This window comes from Mauremys reevesii, linkage group 1 (assembly GCF_016161935.1).
Source record: "Mauremys reevesii isolate NIE-2019 linkage group 1, ASM1616193v1, whole genome shotgun sequence".
NCBI classification, from domain to species: Eukaryota; Metazoa; Chordata; order Testudines; family Geoemydidae; genus Mauremys; species Mauremys reevesii.
Window position 1 is genome coordinate 58,569,520 of NC_052623.1, and position 22,526 is coordinate 58,592,045.

Here is a 22,526-nt window from a genome sequence, read left to right on the forward strand (position 1 = left end):
GAAGAGGCAGAGTGAGGGCGGGGCCTTGGGGAGGGGGCAGAGTGGGCACAAGAAGAGGTGGGGAGAAAGGATGGAGTGGGCGTGGAGCACCCCTGGGGAAAACTAGAAGTTGGTGCCTGTGCTAAGTACTTTTGTGACTCTAGCTCTTAGTCCTTCAGCTCAAGTGGTAAATATCTGCTTTGTAACAAACTAGAGGGCACTGGTTCAATCCCTGCCAATGATCTGCACAGAAGAGGGTGGAGGCTGTTGCAGTAAATTTTATAGAAAACCTTTAGAAACTATTCTTGGACCATCTTAAAGATGGATCACTAACATGAGTGCCTCACTCTTGAATGAGGACTTTTGCGTCTAAATAGTTGAAACAAATAAATGAATCAAAGCTTTATTTTTATTGTTACTTAGTGGGAAGCAGGTGACCCAGGTTCTATGCTCGGCTCTACTGCTGACCTGTTGGGTGATCTTCAACAAGTCACTTCACCTGAGGGATAGCTCAGTGGCTTGAACATTGGCCTCCTAAACCCAGGGTTGTGAGTTCAATCCTTGAGGGGGCCATGTAATGATCTGGGGCAAAAATCTGTCTGCAGCTTGGTCCGGCTTTGAGCAGGGGGTTGGACTAGATGACCTGCTAAGGTCCCTTCCAACCCTGATATTCTATGACCTCTCTGCCTCAGTTTCCTCATCTGCAAAACAGGAACAATGGCCCAGGGACCTTGGTTTGTCAAGTGCTTTGAGATCTAAGATGAAAAGCCCTATATGAGAGCTCAGTATTATTACTATCACTCTCTCTTCTGTTCTAGAGGGCTAGCATTAGCATCGCTACACTCACCTAGAAGCCATGGTTCACATGTGCCTTAGACCAGACAATGAACATGGGCTTCTTGTCTGTTTTGGGATAGACACAACTGACCAAAGCTAGGACTACGTGGCTTGATTTGATTTTGCTTTAATTTTGAAATGTATTTGTTTTCATAAGAATGTGTAAGGAGCCAATTCTCTGAATGCATCTTTTCATGATGCTGTCTCTGAACACCCAGAATACATTAGCCCCTTGTAATAAAATCAAGACGCTGAGAAGGCCGTTGGTTACATACGCTGTGTTTCAGGTCTCCTACAGATACAAACGAGCAATAAAAACCTAACTCCCTGTAGATAAATCTTATCACTGAACATACATTGAGAAAGAGCTTGACATGAAAACGAAGAGAGAAAAGAAACAGGATGTTTTGGAATGTGTCACCTAATTAAAATCAGAGAAGTGACTGTTATCACATAAAGAAATTGTCCACTCCAACTCCGAACAACATGTAGAAAGTGAAGGGTGGGGGTGGCACTGGGATCAGAGAACTCTGCTTTTTGAGCTCTTTAGACACATTTTAATTTTGAACCATTCTTCAAGGTTGTTCACATAGCTTATTGCAGTTCAACCTTTCCAGACTACTGTACCCCTTTCAGAAGTCTAATTGTCTTGTGTACCCCAAGTTTTACCTCACTTAAAAACTTCTTGCTTACAAATCAGACATATATAAATACAAAAGTGCCACTGCAGACTATTACTGAAAAATTGTTTACTTTCTTCTTTTTACCTTATAATTATAAAATCAATTGGAATGTAAATATTGTACTTACATTTCAGTGTATAGTCTATAGAGTGGTATAAACAAGTCATTGTCTGTATGAAATTTTAGTTTGTACTGACTTGGCTAGTGCTTTTTAATGTAACCTATTGTAAAACTAGGCAAATATCTAGATGAGTTGATGTACCCCCTGGAAGACCTGGTTGATGTACCCCTGGTTGAAAACCACTGCCTTAGTGTCATGTCTGCTAATCTCACTAACGGTCATTGTCCTGTCAAGGAAATTCAACTGTGCCCTGATAACAATTGACCAGATTTTGGAGAAAAGAGACTAAAACAAGATGAGAGAAAATGGGCCTCCAGGACATCCGTAAAGTGTGACCAGATCCAACTGAATGGATGTCTTTAATTCGTGCCTGCAGTAAGCATTTGTCCACAACACAAACCCAGCACATAATCTGGTATGGTTCAATGCAACCCTCAGGCTTTGCTCAGGAAAAGTCCAGAGTGTAATAGTTTGAGTATTGCAGGCCAGGACGGAGTTGCGTTGGAGGAGTTCCATTGTGAACTTTGCTGAGTGCCTGCCCATGCTGTACTTGGCTGTAGTCAGTATTTCTCATGTTTTCATAATCACTAAATCCAATCAGTGTTTAAACACACAGGAAATAAACTTTCTTACTAGAACAAAGTTACACTCCAATAGAAAAAAGCACCGTTTGTTTTATTCCCCACTCAGAATGAAGAATTGGCTTATTGCAATTGTTTTTGTCATGCCATCTTTTTCATGAAACTGGTTTTAAGGATTGCATTTTCAGAACTTACACTATTAAAGTAGGCATCATACTATAAGAACTTCCCTCCACATGATTTTAAATGACTAACATTTGAAAATATTGCAGCTGCAAAGACTCTGGGCAACGGAGGCTGAATAACAACATGCAAAGTCTTGATTAGCTCTAGAATGCGCATCTCTGGGCTATGTTTTTACATCTCTGGAACCTTCAGTCTCTATTGATTGCATAATATTGAGGGTTATTAATGAGTAACCCAGGATAGAGACTGATAACTGATGTAATCTGTGGTCAGCCCCGTTCTAACCACCGCCATCTCAAAGGGAGGTTGTTAATGTTCTTCTGATAGATCTTTTTTGCAGCAAGAAAATTTATACTGCAGAGGTTCTTGATGGAAAGGCTGGTATTTGTGCTGAGCATTTGTGCATTCTTGCGCAATGCAGAACAAGCGCCATCGTAAGTATATTGCTTATTAGTTTTCTGCTTAATGACAAATGCCATGGGACAGAAAGCATAGCTGGCTGACACTCAACTCCCTATCTCCTTCTCATGAAACCCAGATTCTATATTCTTGTATTGCTAGTATTTTAGGGAGACAAGCATCCAGATGAAGATGAACTGTATATAACTCAACATATATAAGATGGAAGTGATTACATATGGAAGCATTTGGGGGAATGGATAGTATAGGGGAGGTATTGGTACCATCAGTTGAAGATACATGTTTTCAAGTATAAAATACACACATTTTTATAGTGTTATTAATGCACTGCCTAGTATTACCTCCAGATATGTAGGCGTGAGCCTGTCTAATCTTGCTCTCTATTAAACTGGGCATTGGTAGTCATTATTCGCTTACAAGGTCCACCCTTTCCCCCTTTGTATGTGAGATGAATTTGGGGTGGGACTGGTTATGGTGATTCAGGGTGGCTGAGAATTGTGGGGAAAGAGTTGATTGATTTCTATTGTATTTATGTTGTTGCTGGGTTGGTTTGATCTGGGGGAATTGAGAAGTCTGTTATTTAGTGTCTTTTGAAAAGTTTGCACTTGATGGATGCTTTTTTAGTGTCTGTTTAAAAAAAATCCACAGAAGTCAGTAAATAGTCTATTCTATCTGGTTTTTAGATTTCTTATTACTGCACCAAATGTGGTACATGTGGGAGAACATGAGACAATAACTGTTCAAGTACACGGAGCACAGAGCTCTGTCAAAGTTACAGTATATTTCAAGGATGAGATAAATAGTGAGCTACTATCAGACATGACTGTCTTTACCCTCAGCCAAGAGAACAACTATCAGGAAATGAAAAATATTATGGTGAGTCAACAATCATGCTAGTAACCAAAAGCTGTCATTTAAAAATCTGTCTGGAGTCATATCATCATGAGCTGGGACTTTGTGATATCACTGACTAGATGGGGTCAAAGCTTGAATAGGAAAACTCAAGCTCTGTGTGGAGTGGTATTGCTGGTTCAGATGGTGGCGCTCTGTTTTCTGAGTCTATACTACTAAAGAAGTGCCCCAGCATGGTTTCAGTGGGCTCTTTGTGATAGGGTGACCAGACAGCAAGTGTGAAAAATTGGGACAGGGAGTGGGGGGGAGCCTATATAAGAAAAAGACCCCAAAATCGGGACTGTCCATATAAAATCGGGACATCTGGTCACCCTACTTTGTGATGATAGGTGCTATCTTTTATGCAGTAGGTAGACCCAAGTTCCTGTCTACTTTTGATTAATAAAGATTCCGTGACTTTTCATAAGAATGGGGAATGGAATATTGGCCCTGGTGCCTTGGCAAAGTCACTTCACAGTTCCATTTAGAGAAAGTGGTCTTCTTCACTTTTATTATTGAGGGCTTGTCTAGACTTAAAACACTACGCATCACAGCTGCACCACTGCAGTTGCATTGCTGTAGTGCTTCAATGTAGACACTACCTATGCCAGAGGCAGAGATTCTTCCATCAGCATAGGTAATTCAACTCCCCATAGAGACGTTAGCTAAATTGACAGAAGAATTCTTCCATTGACCTAGCACTGTCTAATGGGGACTTAGGTTGTTTTAACTCCACCACTCAGGGGTGTGGATCTTGCATACCCCTGAGCAACATGGTTATACTGACCTAATTTTCTAGTGTAGACCAGGCCTAAGATTGTAGTAGCACCCAGAGTGTGATGGGCACTTTCCATACCTAGGGGTAGAATGTATGGTCTTCTAATCTAAAAATGTACGCTATTGCTGTGAGCTGTTAAGGACCTGCTGCATTGTGCCCCAAAGCCTGCTTACTGTTAGTGGCTGTTGAAATGAGTCCTTAAAGTTCAGGAGAGTTGAGATCTGGGGTTTTGTTTTGGTTTATTGTGGAGACAGGGACATCCTGCAAAATTCCAACTTGATCTGAATATCCCTAAAGTTCAGATCTGCAGCTTTGGTTTGATCTCCTTTCTAGACAGGACATTTGGTAGCCCTTATTAATATGCATGAGACAACACTCTAACCAAACTTTGAATAAATAAGGGAATATGGGGTAATATTACAGCCACCAAATGGCATGGTAGCAAGAAAGCAATATGTATTTAGAATAAAAAGTAATTACGTTTTAATTACATTTAATTTGAAAGGTGTTTTACTTTTCCATACTTCCATGGCAGCGAATTAGGAAGTGAATTGCATTTCTAATGCCAAAGAAATAATAGTCCAAAAATAGAAATAAACTTGAGTATCATCTGTATAAAAATGTTATGAGCCATACAAATGGTATGAAATCTTCAGCTATTTCATGGATACTTCAATCGGATAAACTTCTTAAGCCAGATTCCCAGCTGCTCTAAGTTTGTATAGCTCCTTGGAACGCCGTAGAGCTACGTTGAATAACGTCAGGGGAGGATCTAACGCTGTTCTTCCATTATATTCAGGTCAAGCCTGATTTGATGCCTGAAGATATGTTCAAGAAAAGACGAAAACCGTATGTTCTCCTAGTCGCTGAAAGCAAGGAGCTTTTTAAGGAACATGCTCAGCACACTCGCATCCTCCTGTCTTCCAAGAAGGGCTACATTTTTATTCAGACAGATAAACCTATATACACACCTAGTACAAAAGGTTAAAAGAAAAATAGTACCACTTTTCAGAAGTTAAAAATGCTGTATATCATGTGGTTGCTGTTAGGGAAAAAAATTAATGGCAAATTCTTCACTTTATGGCAAAAACCTCACTACTCCCCCAACCACTATGTGTGTCCAGCAGCTGCAGTAGACTCTAGGCACTTGTACTGCAGTAGACTTGGCCTGCTGCATTGTGACATAGCTCTGTGTAATGGCACAAAAGGGGAAATAATTTTTTTGTTCCTTCTCCTACCCCGTAGACATTCATCCAGGGCCAAGTAGAATCTGGAACTTCCTCCTCAAGCACACAGCAACAACTCTCATCCAAAAAATATTAAAATGCAGGGGAAACACCCTCACAGATCTTTGACGCACAATATGTCCCCTTTTAGTGATTGTGAAGTGACAAAAAATGAGATTGGATTAAATGATAACACAGGGAGCTCAACATTATACACATTTGAGTTGCAATTGTTAAGTGCCTGTAATGATATTATCGTGGAACCAAACTTGCTCTATCTTTATAAGAGATATTCTTAAAGCAGCAAACACATTTGTTCATATTTATCTTGCTTCATACAGTATAACCTGGAAAAGACAGTGGTCGGTTTTTTTATTACGTTTCTGATTATTTGATTTGCCTTCCTGAATTGATTGACTCAGTTAACAACATGAAACTAGAACTAGAATGTGTATTTTAGAAAGGTAAAATGAAACCCTCAGCTTTATCATTTTTATTATATAGTCAAGTACAGGATCTTCACCTTGGACAATGCAATGAAACCTGCAAATGAGAAGATTCAAGTCATTGTACTAGTGAGTATTTAAACTGTGGTAGGTCCTTCTCCAGGAAGTTCAAGAGTGAGACTGGTTACAGTGATGGCTTTTGAGGGTGCAGCTGCACTTCCATTCACAATTGTGAGAATCTGATTAAAAAAATTTCTAGTGCAGAGGTGGCTTCCGAGACCTCCATCAAGAGTTCCAGTTAACTGATGCATTTTTGTGGCATGGGCATTTGTTCATTAAGAACTGAATAGAGACCATCAATTTATTTCATATGGCCATTGGACAGTGGTGACAACTTTCAGTCATTATTAGGGCTGTTGATTAATTACAGTTAACTCACACGATTACCTCAAAAAAAATTAATCACAATTAAATTAATCATGATTAATTGCAGTTTTAATCACACTGTTAAACAATAGAATACCAATTGAAATGCATTAAATATTTTGGGTGTTTTTCTACATTTTCATGTATATTGTATTCTATGTTGTAATTGAAATCAAAGTGTATATTATTTTTTATTATAAATATTTACACTGTAAAAATGATAAACAAAAGAAATAGTACTTTTCAATTCACCTCCTAGAAGTACTGTAGTGCAATCTCGTTGTTGTGAAAGTGCAATTTACATATGTAGATTTTTTTGTTACATAACTGCACCCAAAAACAAAAGAATGTAAAACTTCAGAGCCTACAAGTCCACTCAGTCCTACTTCTTGTTCACCAATCGCTAAGACAAATAAGTTTGTTTACATTTACAGGAGATAATGCTGCCCTCTTCTTATTTACAATGTCACCAGAAAGTGAGAACAGGCATTTGCATGGCACTTTTGTAGCCGGCATTGCAAAGAATTTACATGATAGATATACTAAACAGTCATATGCCCCTTCGTGCTTTGGCCACCATTCCAGAGGACATGCTTCCATGCTGACAACGCTTGTTAAATAAATAATGTGTTAATTAAATGTGTGACTGAACTCCTTGGGGAGAATTGTATGTCCCCTGCTCTGTTTTACCCATATTCTGCCATATATTTCCTGTTATAGCAGTCTTGGATGATGATCCAGCACATGTTGTTCATTTTAAGAACACTTTCACTTCAGATTTGACAAAACGCAAAGAAGGTACCAATGTGAGATTTCTAAGGATAGTTACAGAACTCAACACAAGGTTTAAGAATCTGAAGTGCCTTCCAAGTTCTGAGAGGGATGAGACATGGAGCATGTTTTCAGAAGTCTTAAAAGAGCAACACTCCGATGTGGACACTACAGAACCCGAAGTACCAAAAAAGAAAATCAACCTTCTGCTAGTGGCATCTGACTCAGATAATGAAAATGAACATGCATCAGTCTGCACTGCTTTGGATTGTTATCGAGCAGAACCCATCATCAGAGTGGACGCATGTCCCCTGGAATGGTGGTTGAAGCATATGAATATTTAATGCATCTGGCATATAAATATCTTGCGACACCAGCTATAACAGTGCCATGAGAATGCCTGTTCTCACTTTCAAGTGACATTGTAAAAAAGAAGAGGGCAGCATTATCTCCTGCAAGTGTAAACTAACTTGTTTGCCTGAGTGATTGGCTGAACAAGAAGTAGGACTGAGTGGACTTGTAGGCTCTAAAATTTTACATTGTGAATAATTTTTTTAATCGCTTGACAGCCCTACTATTACCAAATTGTTTCAGACTTGAACCTGTAAGTAAATGAGAAAGGCTCTGTTAGTTTCCCATCCAGGTCTCATGAGGGGGACTGTTTAAAAGGATTTCCTTAAATATAAGGTAAAGAACAATAATTATATTAAGACATTCAGCATATGGCTGATTGAGTAGTGAAGGACTAGTTCTGTGCACCATCATGTTGGAACCTTGGGCCCAATTTCTTCCTTCCTTCCTAAGCCAGAAATGGCAGGGAGGACTGTCAGGGCAATTTACTGTATCATTTAGCAGTAATTCTTCCAGTCAGAGGAGGAGTGGTGTTTACGGGCTGTGAAGAGAATCTGAGATAGTCCTTCTCAGTCTAAAATGGAGTTTGGAGGTGGCGCAGAAAAGTGGAATCCTAAAGAAAGGAAAAATTAGAGCAATCTTGCTCTTTCCCTTCCCCAGGATCTAGATGCAAACTTCAGCTAATGACACAACTGTTTCATTCTGAGGGTATGAGCTGTATTTTTGTTTTTGTTTTTTCCTCAATAGAATTCAAAAGGAATGGTGGTTAAAAAAATAGCATTGCAGACAAAGCCAATGACCAGTGGACATTTTGTGATACCTGACATTGCAGAGTAAGTTACTGTGGTATAATCTTCAATGTGTCAACATATCAAAATTACTACTATTATTATTTGGGAGCATCAGAAATTTCTTCAGACTAAAAGTGACTAGAGAGATACGCAGTCTGTGTTTGGAAATGATTTTCCCTTCCTCACCAAGTGTTATTTAGTTTTGCCATCCTTTGTTAGAGCAGGGAGAGGAATATAGGACGGCGTGCCCTTTCCCCAGTGCAATTCAGACAAGTTTGGGAGAGATCAGGTGGATTTTAACCATTTTACTGAAAACTACAATAGGAGCTAAATATATGCTTCTAGGCTACAATTACAGCAAGTAAGGAAAATCTCATTCCCTGCTGGGTGGTCTGGCAGGGCGTACCTGCTACGGGCCAATGAACCTGTTTCTCTGTCTAGAGTCTGTCACGCCTCCATCACACAGTACATGGAGAAGCTCTGAACACACCCATGTATATCCTAGCCCACTCATGTGCCCTTGTCACATGCACATACACAGCATGTCTATACATGCCAAGCCATGGCTCCCCCTACTGCTGGAAAACATGAAACACATACTAAAAAGATAAACCTTAAAAACAAGAAGAGTAAAGGTTCCTCACCCTGGGGACAGAGAGTGGGGCGCTACAGTCCCGTAACAGAGGAAGGAGATGTTTCTGCTTTGATTACATTCAAGCACAGCTATGACATCCTTTTAGAAAATGACATTTGGCAGAAAATGATGGCCCAGTCATGTGCGGCCCTGAGATCCTTGTGGAAGACACTTTGATCCTTACAAGAGCCAGCTCAACCATTTAGTGCTTATATGGTGTGGCTATATGTATTCTAAATTAAGTCCCCAATTCAGCAAACTATTTAATTGTAATCATGTGCTTAAATCCATCCCTCTTCAGTATAGCACTTATGTTTAAGCATTTTAGTACAAGCTTGAATCCCATTGACGTCAATGAGACTTAAGCACGTGTTTAAAGTTAATACAAAGAATGGATTTGGGTCATTACAACACTACTGAATCTATTTCCCTATGTTAAGTTCTCCTCACCTTCTATGGCCATCTTAATTATATCACTTCAAAAGTTTTTTCCTCCTGCTGATAAATGCTCATCTCAATTATTTAGGTTAAACATGCTTAAATGCTATGCTGAATTATTTAGAGCTCATAGCATGAAGATTGCCTCTTGAGAATATTCTGTGACTGTCTTCTTCATATAAGTTTTTAGGGGGTAATCTATGTTCCATGTAGTTTGCCACATGGTAATTTACTGGCTTGTTCCTCATGCTCTCCAAAGTGTCTCTTTCAATCCAGACTGCAGTGCTTCAGGAAAACATTTATGGGCTTCCTAGCAGCAAAGGGAAAGTAAAATGAAGGAAATTCATTGTTAGAGGGTGAAAATAAAGGAAGGAAGCAGACATTGGTGTTTGGTTTCAACTGCTGGGGTTTGTTTTTTTCCTTATTCTATTTAGCAATACATTAAATATGTTTAAATTGCTTTGAAAATCTATTGAGTAAGAGAAACTTTCCCCTTTCTATTTAATCTGAACACTAGTCCTGGAAACTGGAAAATCCTGGCCTGGTTTGATGGGTATGAGATGTCCAATAGTTCAGCTGAATTTGAAGTTAAAAGCTATGGTAAGCTAATGTTTAATTGGGAGCATGAGTACATGAAGTTCTGACTATATCACAGTGAAGTATCTGGTTGTGCTTAGATATTAGATCTTCTAGATAACTGGCGGCCAAATGGGCTTGATAGGCAGTGATCCAAGTAGGATGTCATGTTAACCATTCTTCGAGCAGCGCTTTGTGGGATTATACCTCAAGGAGGTGTAATTCCTCGCTGTGTTCCCTGGTGCATATGATAGCGCACAGTCTCCACCATCCATTAAGATGATGATGGTTACTCGCCCCAGTGTGTCTGAATTGCTGTGTGGGCCAGTGCAGTGGGGCGGGGGGAAGAGGGAAGTGATGGGAGGTAGCAGGGCAATGGCTCTACCCCCTCTAGAGTGCCTTGGACTCAAAGAGATGCACGGAGGAACAGTCTCGACACTCGGCTGAGCCAATCCATATGCAAGGTGCTTGAATTGGGAAGAATTTGCACCCTCTCATCCCTATGCACCCATGTAGGGGCCAATCATGATCTGACCCTTAGTGAACTGAAGGATTTTATAATGAATGTACTTTGGTGAGGAACAGACGACTCTAAGAGTATCACTCAGCCAGTGGGCCTGATTCTGATCTCACATATATTTTACATATGTGAAATATCATTGACTTCAGTGGAGATAAATCAGTATTTGTGAGATCAGGCTCCTGTCCAGAGTCTATCTGTCTCTATGCCGTTGTAATATAGCTCCAACTACTGGTTAGCAAGAGGGCTATCAAAGACTGCTCTGCTTTTGCCTAAAGCTTAAATGGAGACTTCAACTTTCTCTGCACACCTTTCAGTGCAGGAACAAAGAGCTGCCAATTTTTCCGAAGCCTTGTGCATTATGAACTCTTGGGAGCTGAAGGCACATTTAAAATGTGAATTCTTTTAGACAGGATCTTTATTTTTTGTGTTCTTTTGTGCAGAACTTCCATCTTTTGAAGTCAAACTTATCCCATTTGAGCCATACTACCATATTTGGAACAAGACCTTTACATTTGATATTTATGCAACGTAAGTATATTTTAATGGCATCTTTTTTATGAGGCTTGGGGATAAGAAAAAGTGAGCTCTGTCACTTCCTCCACTCCTTGTAATTAATAATTAAATTAATCCATAAGACAGGAGAGGCAGTTCAATTGTTGGCAAATGCATCTTTTGGTGCCCCAAGTTTGAAGACTGAATGCTTTGAAGCTGTATGAGAATTCAAAATGCACTACTTGGAGTGTCTTGACAGAATTAATAATTGTATGTTGCTTAATTTGACTATTTAAATAACCAAATCTTTTTTTTAAATATTTGTTTTCTAGATTAGATGCTTAGATACTAGGTTGATGAGGGCCACATAGGTACCTAAATAGACAGATATTAGATTTTTTACGTTGTTATGGATCATATATCATATACTTCTCATAATTCTTGTTTCTGTGTACATGCTGCAGGTCATCTAACATCTGATCCTGTATAATAGAAATCAGTTGGAGAGTTTCCATTAACTTTAATGGGAACAGGCTCTGGTTTTTCTCAAGCTTTTCTCCTTCAGTCTCTCATATTCTGGTCCTTTCTCTCTGTCTCTTCTTTCTTAAAACATTGCTGTGAAATGCTGCTTCTGTGCTAATGAGATGCAGTGTGATAAAGAAAGAAACAGGGTTTGTGCCTTTCTTTATGAGCTATAAAAGAGATGAAGATAAGAGAGAATTTCTTTCTGGATTGCTAGATCAACAAGTCCCTAAGACAATAAAATTAATTATTTTTAATTAAACGGTAGATCAGCGAGTATAAGAGTTAGCAACATTCTAAAGCCCAGTAACTTATGATTTAGATAGAGGTGGACCTCAGCTGTTAGTTCAGACCCAGATCTGAACTTTTCCCAAAGCTCAGTGGTGTTTGGATCTGGTAGCTTGATGTGGGTCAACTTCTAATTTTAGAATAATGATATCAACCTTAAGTCCCTTCCACTAAGCAAACAGTGATCATGATGAAAACAGTTGAGCAATGTTTGTTATTTATTTAAAAATAAGTAGCATGAATACAGTTTCTTAGACATTATGTTCTCATGCACAGGTTTCACGCAGAGACTGGGAGAACCAAGAGCAGTTCAAATCTAGGTTCTATTTTACCCAAACCCTGAAAATTCAGTGATTTCAGATAAATGGTTCTGGTTTTAGGCTATCTGTAGTCTGAATTGGAAATGCTGGTCCTACATTAGCAGTTACTGTAGGGTTGATCCTTTATGCAGAGAGTCTCAGAAATGTGGTGTTTCTTTACTTGCTATATCAATCTTAGGCACTTATATGCCCCATCACTGTAGTATATGAGAACCTCATAATTTTAACACCCTTGTGAGGTAGGGCAGTGTAGCAGGGTTGACACCCGCCTCTCGCGAGTGCCCCTTCTGGTTGGGTGTGTCCATGGTCTTTAAGCCAGTCCAGCCCTGGTATAGGGCTGTATCCCCAGGGCTTCCTCCCTGGAGACACTATATTCCTGCGGCCCTCCACAGGCTCAGTCCCTACTCAGTGTCCACAGCTTGACAGGAGCTCCTTCATTGCTTCCCCGTTCCGTGTTAGCAAACTGTCTTTGGCTCAGACCTAGCAGCCAGCCAGCAGCCTCTCGCTCCCTCCAGTCCCTGCCATCCATTGTGCTGCAGTTCCCTCAGCAAGGCAGGCATGCAGTCGTTTCTTCTCCAGCTTCCAGCAGCAACTAACTGCTGCTCTGTTCTGCAGCTCCTTTTATATGGCCCTCCTGGGGCCTGATTGGATGCTTCTACCCTGCAGCCACTCTAGCCTGCTTGGAGGACCTCTCCATTGCTCCTTTCCTGGGATGGGTGTGGCAGAACCCTGAGGCCTCCAGCAGGGGGCCTTTGGGCCTAGTCCACCCCTTCACAGGCAGTGTCACAGTTCCAGGGTAACTGCATCTGTATTCCCTGTCAGTGATCCCTCAAGGGCACCCACTTAAGGTTTCTGGCTCCCACCGTCAGCTCTTTTGCATGGAGATCTGCATGTGTCTGCCTTCTGACCAGGGTTTTAAGGCTGCACTGTGATATCCCCAGCAAGCCAGTCTGCCTCAAGGCCAGCCCCTATGCTTTGCTTTCTCTCTGAGGGCTGTGACCAGTGTATTGCCAGCAGTTACAGGTTACCACACAGCTCCTTCTAGGCAAGCATATGTATTCTTAAGGTACAAGCATTAGAGAGAAAACATATTTAAATTATAAAAGCTCCAATGTGCATGCTCAAAACTTACCAGAAGTCACCCATCAGTCTTCTGGGGCCCAAGTAGGCCAAAGTCTTTCCAACCCTTTTGCAAGATGAGATTGTTGCACGGGTTCAGAAAGAAGGCCTTGTATGAGTTCATGCTAATCCTTTTGTACTAAAAGACCTTTCTTTGTTTCCTAGTCTCTGGAAAACCCAGTCTGAACTAGTATATACAAGACTCTCCAGGATAGTACATCTCTATGGTTGTTTAGTCTCAATGACTCACCTTAATCACTCCCCACTGTTTTTTGGTTCCTGTAAGATCTGTGGTAACCCTCTCCCATGGAGTAGAACACAATGATACAGAAACCATACAGAGAATGAATAGAAAGACCCCACAGATATTGCATGGGGTGGCAATATTGTTCACAGGCAGTGCTATGGCCCCCTTTTTGCAGATGAGGAACTGAGGTGCAGAGGCCAGATCTACACTACAAAGTTAAGCTGGCAGAGCTATGTTGGCCAGGACTGTGGAAAAAAAAGTGCACCTCTAACTGACATAGCTATGCTGACAACCTCCAATCCCCATGTAGATGTAGCTATACCAACAAAAGGAGTCCTTTTGCCAGTATACGTTATGTTCTTATATGCTGTGTCTCCACCAGGGGGCTCTGCTGGTATCTCTATACTGATGTAGCTGTATCGTTAAAGCCTTTGTAGTGTAGACTAGCTCAGGGACTAAGTGACACATCCAAGGCCTTCACTTTGTATATCTACAGCTTTGTATACGAAGCTGTCAGAGATTATCATATGTATAGCACTAGTTTCTGGAGCTGTATTTCAGTTCTAAATAATCAATTACAAAGGCACAATCAGGGCCGGCTCCAGGTTTTCTGCCACCACAAGTGGCAAAAAAAAAAAAAAAAAAAAGCCGCGGCAGTGTGATCGCGCTGCTCAACTCTTCGGCGACAATTCAGCAGCGGCTCCTTCACTCCAAGAGGGACTGAGAGACCCGCCACCGAATTGCTGCTGAAGACCCAGACGTGCTGCCCCAATAGCGGCCGGAGGGCCGCCCCTTGGTATTGGCTGCCCCAATCACCTGCTTCTTTAGCTGGTGCCTGGAGCCGGCCCTGGGCACAATACTAACTTATTGCTAGGTAAAGGGACTCTTTCATTTCATGTTCATTAGCAATTGCACATTAGACTGTCTACTGTGTGAATACTACTATAATTGTTGCTTCAATCTTTTTCCTGTTAAAGGCACTCTTATGGAAAAGGGATCGATGGTGTTGCATATGTGCGATTTGGCATAATAGAGGAAACTGATAAAAAAATCTTTCTCCCAGGCCTGGAACAACAGCCTTCAGTAAGTACAACATATTAGAAATGATTGTATTTGATTAAATATTGAATCATATTAAATATTAGTTCAGTGGAGCTATGCCATTTTATACCAGTTGAGTTCAATATTTGTTGAGATTCTTGGAAGTGAAATATCAAATGGCCTTAAAACACTGGCCCTTCTAATATTACAGTCAATTTACTAGAAGTGCAACATAACCTTTAAATCTAATACCATTCAAAGCACCAAAGGCAATAATATTTTTCCACCTTTATTTTAGATACAAAATGGAAAAGGAACAGTCACATTAAGTACCAAATCTTTAGAAGAAAAAATAACAAAGAACATTACTGCTTTGGAAGGGCATTTTTTATATGTCTCTGTTACAGTTATTGAAACTGCAAGTAAGTAAACTAAGCATTTGCTGATGTAATCTACAACATTTTCATTGATCTTTTCCCAGCACAGTTCTCATTGGGTGAAATCTTGGTCCATGGAACTTCTTTTCACTGCAAATTAACACAGGTCCTTATCTGACTGTTGTCCACACACATTATGTCTATGCCGCAGGCTTTATCATGTGTTCTTATCCTTGTTTTACGCTCACCCCTCACACCACTGTCCGCACACAGTATCCTAAAGCATGTGCTTATATGTGCCTTGAACCCATGTTTGATTGCACAGCTGGGGGATGGGTTAAAGCCCACATTTTGCTGTAAGGCATGCTTCAAACTGTCCACTTTGCAGTGAGCAGGGGCGGCTCCAGACCCCAGCACGCCAAGCGCGTGCTTGGGGCGGCATGCCGCGGGGGGCACTCTGCTGGTTGCCAGAAGGGTGGCAGGCGGCTCTGGTGGACCTCCCGCAGGCGTGCCTGCTGAGGGTTCGGTGGCGCCGCGGGACCAGCAGACCCTCCGCAGGCACACCTGCGGGAGCTCCACTGGAGCCACGGGACCGGCGACCGGCAGAGCGCCTCCCGCGGCATGCCACCCTGCTTGGGGCAGCAAAATGTTTAGAGCCGCCCCTGGCAGTGAGGATACAGCTGTAGCCAAGCTGGTGTTCAGATAATCCTCCAATGCCATACCACATTCCCGATATGTCCTGTATGTTCCAGCTCTTCTTCCTAGTGTGATGGTGCGAGACTCATCCCTGAAGCGCCTACTGCTGGTGTCTTGGGAATTAGCTCATTTCCAGCCTTGGAGCGCCCTCTGCAGGCCAGTGTCCCACTGCCGCTTGGCCCCCGTGTCCCTCCCTGGACTCCGGTGCCCCGTTATCTGGGGTGCTGCCCCCTGACCGTACACGCCTCAGTCTCAAGGTCTCGTCTCCCCAGGGAACCTCCCACTCCCTGTCCCCACCTTGCCTCAGTCATAGGCTACTGCCAGTCACCAACTAGCCCCCATTCCCTGGGGCAGACTGCAGTATAAGCCACTCAACACTGGCAAGGAGGGTTTGGACCTGCTGCCTTTCTCTGCAACCCAGTTGCCACCCTGGAGCTCCCCAGCCCCTCTGGCCTTTCCCCAGTCCTGCCTCACTCTAGGTACCCTGAGCTTCCCAGCAGCCAGGCCCCTCTCTCTGGAAGCAGAGAGAGACTGTGTGTCTGCTCCTGGCCTCCCTGTCTTTTATAGGGCGAGCTGAGGCCTGATTGGGGCATGGCCCAGCTGCAGCTGGCTCCCCAATCAGCCTATTAGCTGGTTTCCCTGCCACAGCCCTCTCCCAGGGCTGTTTTAAGCCCTTCAGAGTAAGAACGGGGTAACCACCCCGTTACACTAGTCACTTCCTACTTGCCTCCCATGCACCAGAAGCTACTTGTCCGTCAACATTTAACTCTTCATTCCACTCAGCCTGCTCCATTTCCTGCTCAGCCCAATTCTGCAAAACAGCTCTATGTTATGCTCAACACCAAGCATGCTGCTAGCTGGTCAAAGGAGCACACCACAGTTCTGGTTAGCCAGTGGTGTGAGCACAGCAGGGAGCATGATTTTGGGAGCAACACCAGAAATATCCACTTGTCTGAGAACATCTCAAAGAGGCTAGTGAAGATGGGACTGCTGTTCAATGCAGGTAGTGCATTAAACATCTAAAGACCTTCTACCGCAAGGCAAAGGTTAGCAAATCACCATTTACCTGCCCCTGTTAGTAAGGAGTTTGACTGGGGGCTCACCATAGTCCCAAGCACAGAGCCCATAGCCCTACATGACAAGCTTCTGAGCAGGGATTTTGAGACCAGCGGTAATGGCACCTGAGTAGACACGGCAGAACATGGGGCGGAGTCAGAGGAACAGACCATGGTGCTGGAACAAGCCTTAGATCAGGCCCCGCAGCTATATGGGCTAAGGGGTATCCCAAGGCCATATTCCAAGGATCTGAGCATACTGCAGCACTAAGGGCCATGGGATATGCCCCAGCAGTCTTACTGCCACACACAAGTGAGTACAGCATCAATGTGGATGCAACAATTGCGGTGTGGCTGCTCTCACTCATGCTAGGCTGACATGAGAGAATTAGCTGGAGTGTAGATCTCTTGAGTTAACTCTGTAGTGAAGACATACCCATGGAAGCCAATGGCAAAACTCCCATTGACTTCAATAGGGCCAGGATTTTATCCATCGTGTTTTATTGTCCACTTAGCACAATTGAAAGAGAGCTGGATAATATATATGCTCATACTTGCTATAATTTAGTCTGAGTCTTAACATTGTGGACACAGTTGTGCATACACAGCTGATGAACTTTACTCAGTGGGGGCTGATCCTGGTAGCACACAAGAGGCAAATAGGTCGCTATCTACATTGAATTTTTGCTAGGAATGTATTGGTTTTTTTGCAGCAAGAAGGAGACCTGTCCTAAACCAATGTATGATAATGCTGGATGGGCAGGAGCTGATTGCGAAGTTATCGAAAAAGTATGAACCTGCAAAATAAAATATCGAACAAGCATAAAAGCATTAGAAGTATTTGCCAGAAAAGAAAACTCTCCTCCCAGAATATGAGAGACCTACGGCCTGGTTCTTCCACCATTACTCACGCTGAGTAAGGCCTGCTTGAGTACTCCCAATAGAACTAATTGTAGAGAAAAGAACTTCTCAAAGGGAGTGAGAGTGGTGGAATCAAGCCCAAAGTAAAAATCGAAGCTCTCAAAGGGCCAAAGTCCACCCTCCCGACATTGAGTAATACCTTTAACAGTAAAGAAATATCACCTGCCTGCTATCAATTCACAGAAATGGTAAAAATGCCAAGTGTTTTCTTTCCCCCAAACCACTATCTGCACCATGTTCCCTCCGCAAGAACAGCAAGAGGGATGTGAGCAGGGGGTGTAGGATGTTCAGAAGGGAAGGGAAAACTGGGTTGTATAGGTGTGTGGGAGGGTGGACAGCAGGAAGGCTGAGGAGTACACACTGGCAATGCAACCCAGCTTCATTTACTATGTGGATTAGCTGCTTCGCACGACTGAAGAGCAGCCTGAGCATATTAGGGAATCCAAGGCCAAGAAAAGTGATATTCCATTATAAATTAAGCCGTGAGTCTTTGGAAACAAAGGCTTAGCTTCATTCACTTCTGTTGTACTTTAGTTTTCTTCATTTGTGGTTGCATTTTTAACATTTGTGTGGGAGTAAAAAATGTCTTGGACCATAAAAGGTGTTTGCTATTAATAGGTGGTGAAATCCAGGAGGAAGAACTCAGTAGTGTGAAGTTTGTCAAATCTCCTTATACTATCGACCTGTCCCACACCAAACAATATTTTGTGCCTGGGGCACCTTTCCCCATTGTGGTAAGTCATATTTAGTTTGCAGTATCTGCTTTCTTCCATTAAAAGGAACTCATCTAGCAGCTGTTCTGCCCATAGAATTCCCAGCTGCTTCCATGGGATTTCTTTGTGAGGAGTACCTGGCAGGTGTAGGCCCAAAATGTTGCTGGCTTTCTCTGTTAATTTTCTGGTTCTATCTTTTTGAGTTCGTAGAGCCATAGCAGGTGGTGAAGAGCAGAAAATATAGAACTTCTCTTTAAGAAAGGAACTAGGGATGCAATGGTGCACCTCAAGCCTTCAAAAGCTATGAGACAGTGCTCCCTCCTCCCAAAAAAAAAATCATGAAATTGCCTTACAAATCCAGAGATTTTTAAAATAAAAGTTGGTTTCTTTTCATTTGTCTTCTGGCTTTTGAGCTGTCAGGGCTAATGTTTTCAATTTTTTTGGCACAGCTATCATGGCTAGAAACTTAGTGTGTGTGTGTGTGTGTGTGTGTGTGTGTGTGTGTCTGTCTATTATGGAAGCTGAAATTCTCATATAATCACTTGTCTCCAAGGCCTAAGTGATTACATATGCTACTCCTGGGAGAATTCTGCACGAAAAAATTAAAATTCTGCAAAATTCTGCATATTTTATTTGTCAAAATAACACAATATAATCATGTCAGTTACAAATATTTTTATAATTTATTTTAAAATACCTGTCAACAAGTATGTCTGTAACAATACAGACAACGAAAAAGGTTCATGAAATGTTTTTCTGACAAACAGACTCCTTACTAGGCATATGAGTAATAATTTATTTAATCTACAATACAGAAATGTATTTCCCACACCCCTCAAAAGCAGTGCAAAGGCTTGAGGGGAGTCAGCAGTAATGGAGGAGCTGAGGGAGAGGGAAGTAATTGCTGGGAATGAGCCTGGGAGTGAACTTGAAGGGTTGCTGGGTGTGGGTTGGAGAAGTATGGAACAGGGTTTTTTGGGGGGGAAGGGATTGTTAGGAAGTTGAGGAGCCTCCCCCATGCAGACCGTGGCTGACCCCTAGCCTTTCCCAGTCAGTCAGACACATCTGCTCCTGTCCCTATGGGTCCTTGCCCCCATCTCCATGTAGGCCTGCACCCCCAATCAGCTGCCCCCCCATATGTCTCTGCATCCCCCTGTCCCCATGTGTCCCTGCACCCCCACTCCCATTCAACTACCACTCCAGGCTGTTCCCACCACCAGCCCTTCTGAACCCCAGTCTATGTGATCCCCCAGCAGCCCCATGTGAGACTCTCTGTCCATCCCTTGCCTCCTCACCTGGCCCCACTAGGCAGGGCGCTGTGAGGAACACACCCTCTGCTCTCTCCCCATCAGCTGTTGAGTGCTACAGTCAGTGAGCTGGCTGCCTCTGTTCTGGTGCCAGAGCAGCAGTGGTGAGCTGGAGCCGGTTCACACCGGTTCACGTGAACTGGTTGTTAAATTTAGAAGCCGGTTTAGAACCGGTTGTTAAAGGGGTGGGCAAACTCTGGCCCACGGGCCACATCCAGCCCGCGGGACCATCCTGTCCAGCCCGCCTGAGCTCCAGGATGAGGAGACTCCCTCGGCCCCTCCCCCACCTTCCCCCCTCTTGCAGAGTCTCCGTGTGCAGCGCAGCCAGCGCCAGTGCTCTGGACAGCTCCTGGGCAGCTCCTGTCACTCTAAGCGGCATGGTAAGGGGGTGGGGCTATGAACTCCAGTGGGCTACATGGCATCCATACACGCTGCACTGAGCAGCATAGTAAGGGGGCCAGTCCAGGGCTGGGAGTAGGGGTTGGATAAGGGGCAGGGAGCAGTTGGAGGGGGCAGAGTTTCTAGGGGGGGGGGCGGTCAGGGGATGGGGAACGGGGGTGTTGGGTAGGCATGACCGTTCTGGGGGTCTGTCGGGGTGGTGGTGGATGAGGGGTGAGGGCAGTCAGGGGACTGGGAGCAGGGAGAGTTGGGTGGGGGTGGGGTCCTGGGTGGCAGTTAGGGTGAGGGGTCTCAGGAGGGGGTGGTCAGGGGACAAGGAGTGGGGAGGTTGATGGATTGCGGGTTCTGAGGGGGGCAGTCGGACGCAGGACGTGGGTGGGTGTCGGATGGGAAAGGGACAGGCTGTTTTGGGAGGCACAGCCTTCCCTACCCAGCCCCCAATACAATTTTGCAACCCCAATATGTGGGGCTGGCTTTAGGAAGTGCGGAGCCCGATTCGAACAGTTTCAATGTGGCCCCGGCAGGGACGAGGTTTTATATGTTTTTTTTTAACCATGTGGGGCTTGTACTCACCGGGCGGTGCTCCGAGTCTTCGGTGGCACTTCGGCAGCGGGTCCTTCACTCGCTCTGGGTCTTCAGTGGCACTGAAGGACCTGCCGCTGAAGTGCTGCCGAAGATCCAGAGTGAGTGAAAGACCCCCCACTGAAGTGCCACCAAAGACCCAGTAGGGAACTGGTTGTTAAGATTTTGGCAGCTCATCACTGCAGAGCAGCCGCTGGTGTGTGAAAAGCATAACTGCAGTGCCTCTCCAGCAGAATATATTTTCTGTGGAGAAAAAAAATCTTCAGGGCACATGAATTCTGCACTTGTGCAGTGGCACATAATTCCCCCGGAGTAACATGTGCTTAGGAGAGCTCTGGCACAACAGGGGATCTGGGTGTAGTTGTATGATACTAGTTGGTAAAAAGACAAAGTCACCTCCTGCTTCTCCCTCCCAATGGTCAAATTTCCAAATAATTTTTAAAGGTTCATATTTCCTATTGGTTTAAAATATCTTTCCTTGTTTTAAGATTTTATTTTCACCCTGTCATTTGCCTGTGGAAATTTTCCCCAATAGGCATCTATAGCTTCTGCTGATGGTTCTCCTGCTGCTGACGTGTCTGTTACTGCAACTCTTACCCGAGATAGAAAAGACCCAAAGAAAAAGACTGCACTTTCTAGTAAAGAAGGTCTAGTATCTTTTGAATTCAACATTCCTCGTGCTGCAGAGAAGCTACAAATAATGGTAAAAAAAATTGTTAGACAAACTTTTACAATGTTTTTACAGAAAATGAATGTCCAAAATATTTTTTATGGAAGCTGCAAGGCAACTGCAGCATGATTCCTTACATAAAGTAGGAGCCTGATGCTGCAAATCGTTATGTACTTGAATAGTTTCACTGATATCATTGAAACTACTTCTGTGTTTTAGGATCGTTTGCATGGGCAAGAGTTGACTGACTCAGGCCCTAAAGTTGTATTGTAAAATAGTTTGTATGGTTGGCTAGACTGTAATCTTCTCAGGGCAGGGATCACTTCTTTATTTTCCCTGTACAGAATCTGTGGTGCTCTGTACAAATGTTAAATACTAATAATAATGTATTTGTGCTTGGTTTGTGATAGGCAAATTTTGTCAAAATATAGCTTCCACTTTCACACAATTGGCAGAAATGGTGGGCAAAATCCTGAGGTCACTATGCATTTTGTTCTTGGGCAAACTCCTGACCACAAAGGGTACATCTGTACTTGGGCTGGAGGTGTAATTTTTATCTTGGGTAAACGTATATGTGCTAGCTTTGATCAAGTTAATATGTCAAAAATTGCAGTTTAACTGCAGCAGCATGAGTGGCAGGTGAGCTTAGCCACTTGTGTAACTACCTAGGGCCTCAGATGGGATTGTACTCCAATGAATAGCCTATCCTGCTGTCTGTGCTATTGCAGCTACACTGTTTGTAGCATGCTAGGTCAATAAAAGCTAGTGTGTGCGCATCTGGAAATTGTACCTCTAGCTGCAGTGTAGATGGATCCAGAGTCAACCTCTGACATCAGTGGGGCTGCACGCAGGTGCAGGGGTCTTCCTGCAGAGTCATTTGTAGGATAGGCCCTAATAATAGACATGATTTGATGCATAGCAAACGGGGAAGAGGTGGGGTGAGAAAGGACAGATTAGTAAGATCACACAGCTACTTAGCATAGTCATCTGCGCATTTGAATGGTTAATTTTATTTTCAACATACTTATTATTAATCATTATTAAGCCACTTATTGTGAGTGTCACTGAGCAAGCTACTCTAGCAAAATATCAAAGACAAATATAGCAACAGCAAAATAA

At 43.1% G+C, this 22,526-nt stretch overlaps 1 protein-coding gene across 1 annotated transcript in view; it reads left to right on the top strand.

Moving 5' to 3' along the window:
* Window positions 1-2,648: 2,648 nt before the first annotated feature.
* Window positions 2,649-22,526, top strand: part of LOC120391193 (complement C4-like) — a 93,901-nt gene continuing 74,023 nt past the window's right edge. Inside the window, exons 1-11 of the mRNA XM_039514656.1 lie at window positions 2,649-2,821; window positions 3,491-3,683; window positions 5,276-5,459; window positions 6,207-6,277; window positions 8,444-8,529; window positions 10,077-10,159; window positions 11,099-11,186; window positions 14,624-14,729; window positions 14,986-15,109; window positions 18,355-18,470; window positions 21,273-21,440. Of these exons, the coding sequence (XP_039370590.1) occupies window positions 2,757-2,821; window positions 3,491-3,683; window positions 5,276-5,459; window positions 6,207-6,277; window positions 8,444-8,529; window positions 10,077-10,159; window positions 11,099-11,186; window positions 14,624-14,729; window positions 14,986-15,109; window positions 18,355-18,470; window positions 21,273-21,440 (1,284 nt within the window). The 5' untranslated portion in view covers window positions 2,649-2,756. The remainder of the gene's footprint in view (window positions 2,822-3,490; window positions 3,684-5,275; window positions 5,460-6,206; window positions 6,278-8,443; window positions 8,530-10,076; window positions 10,160-11,098; window positions 11,187-14,623; window positions 14,730-14,985; window positions 15,110-18,354; window positions 18,471-21,272; window positions 21,441-22,526) is intronic.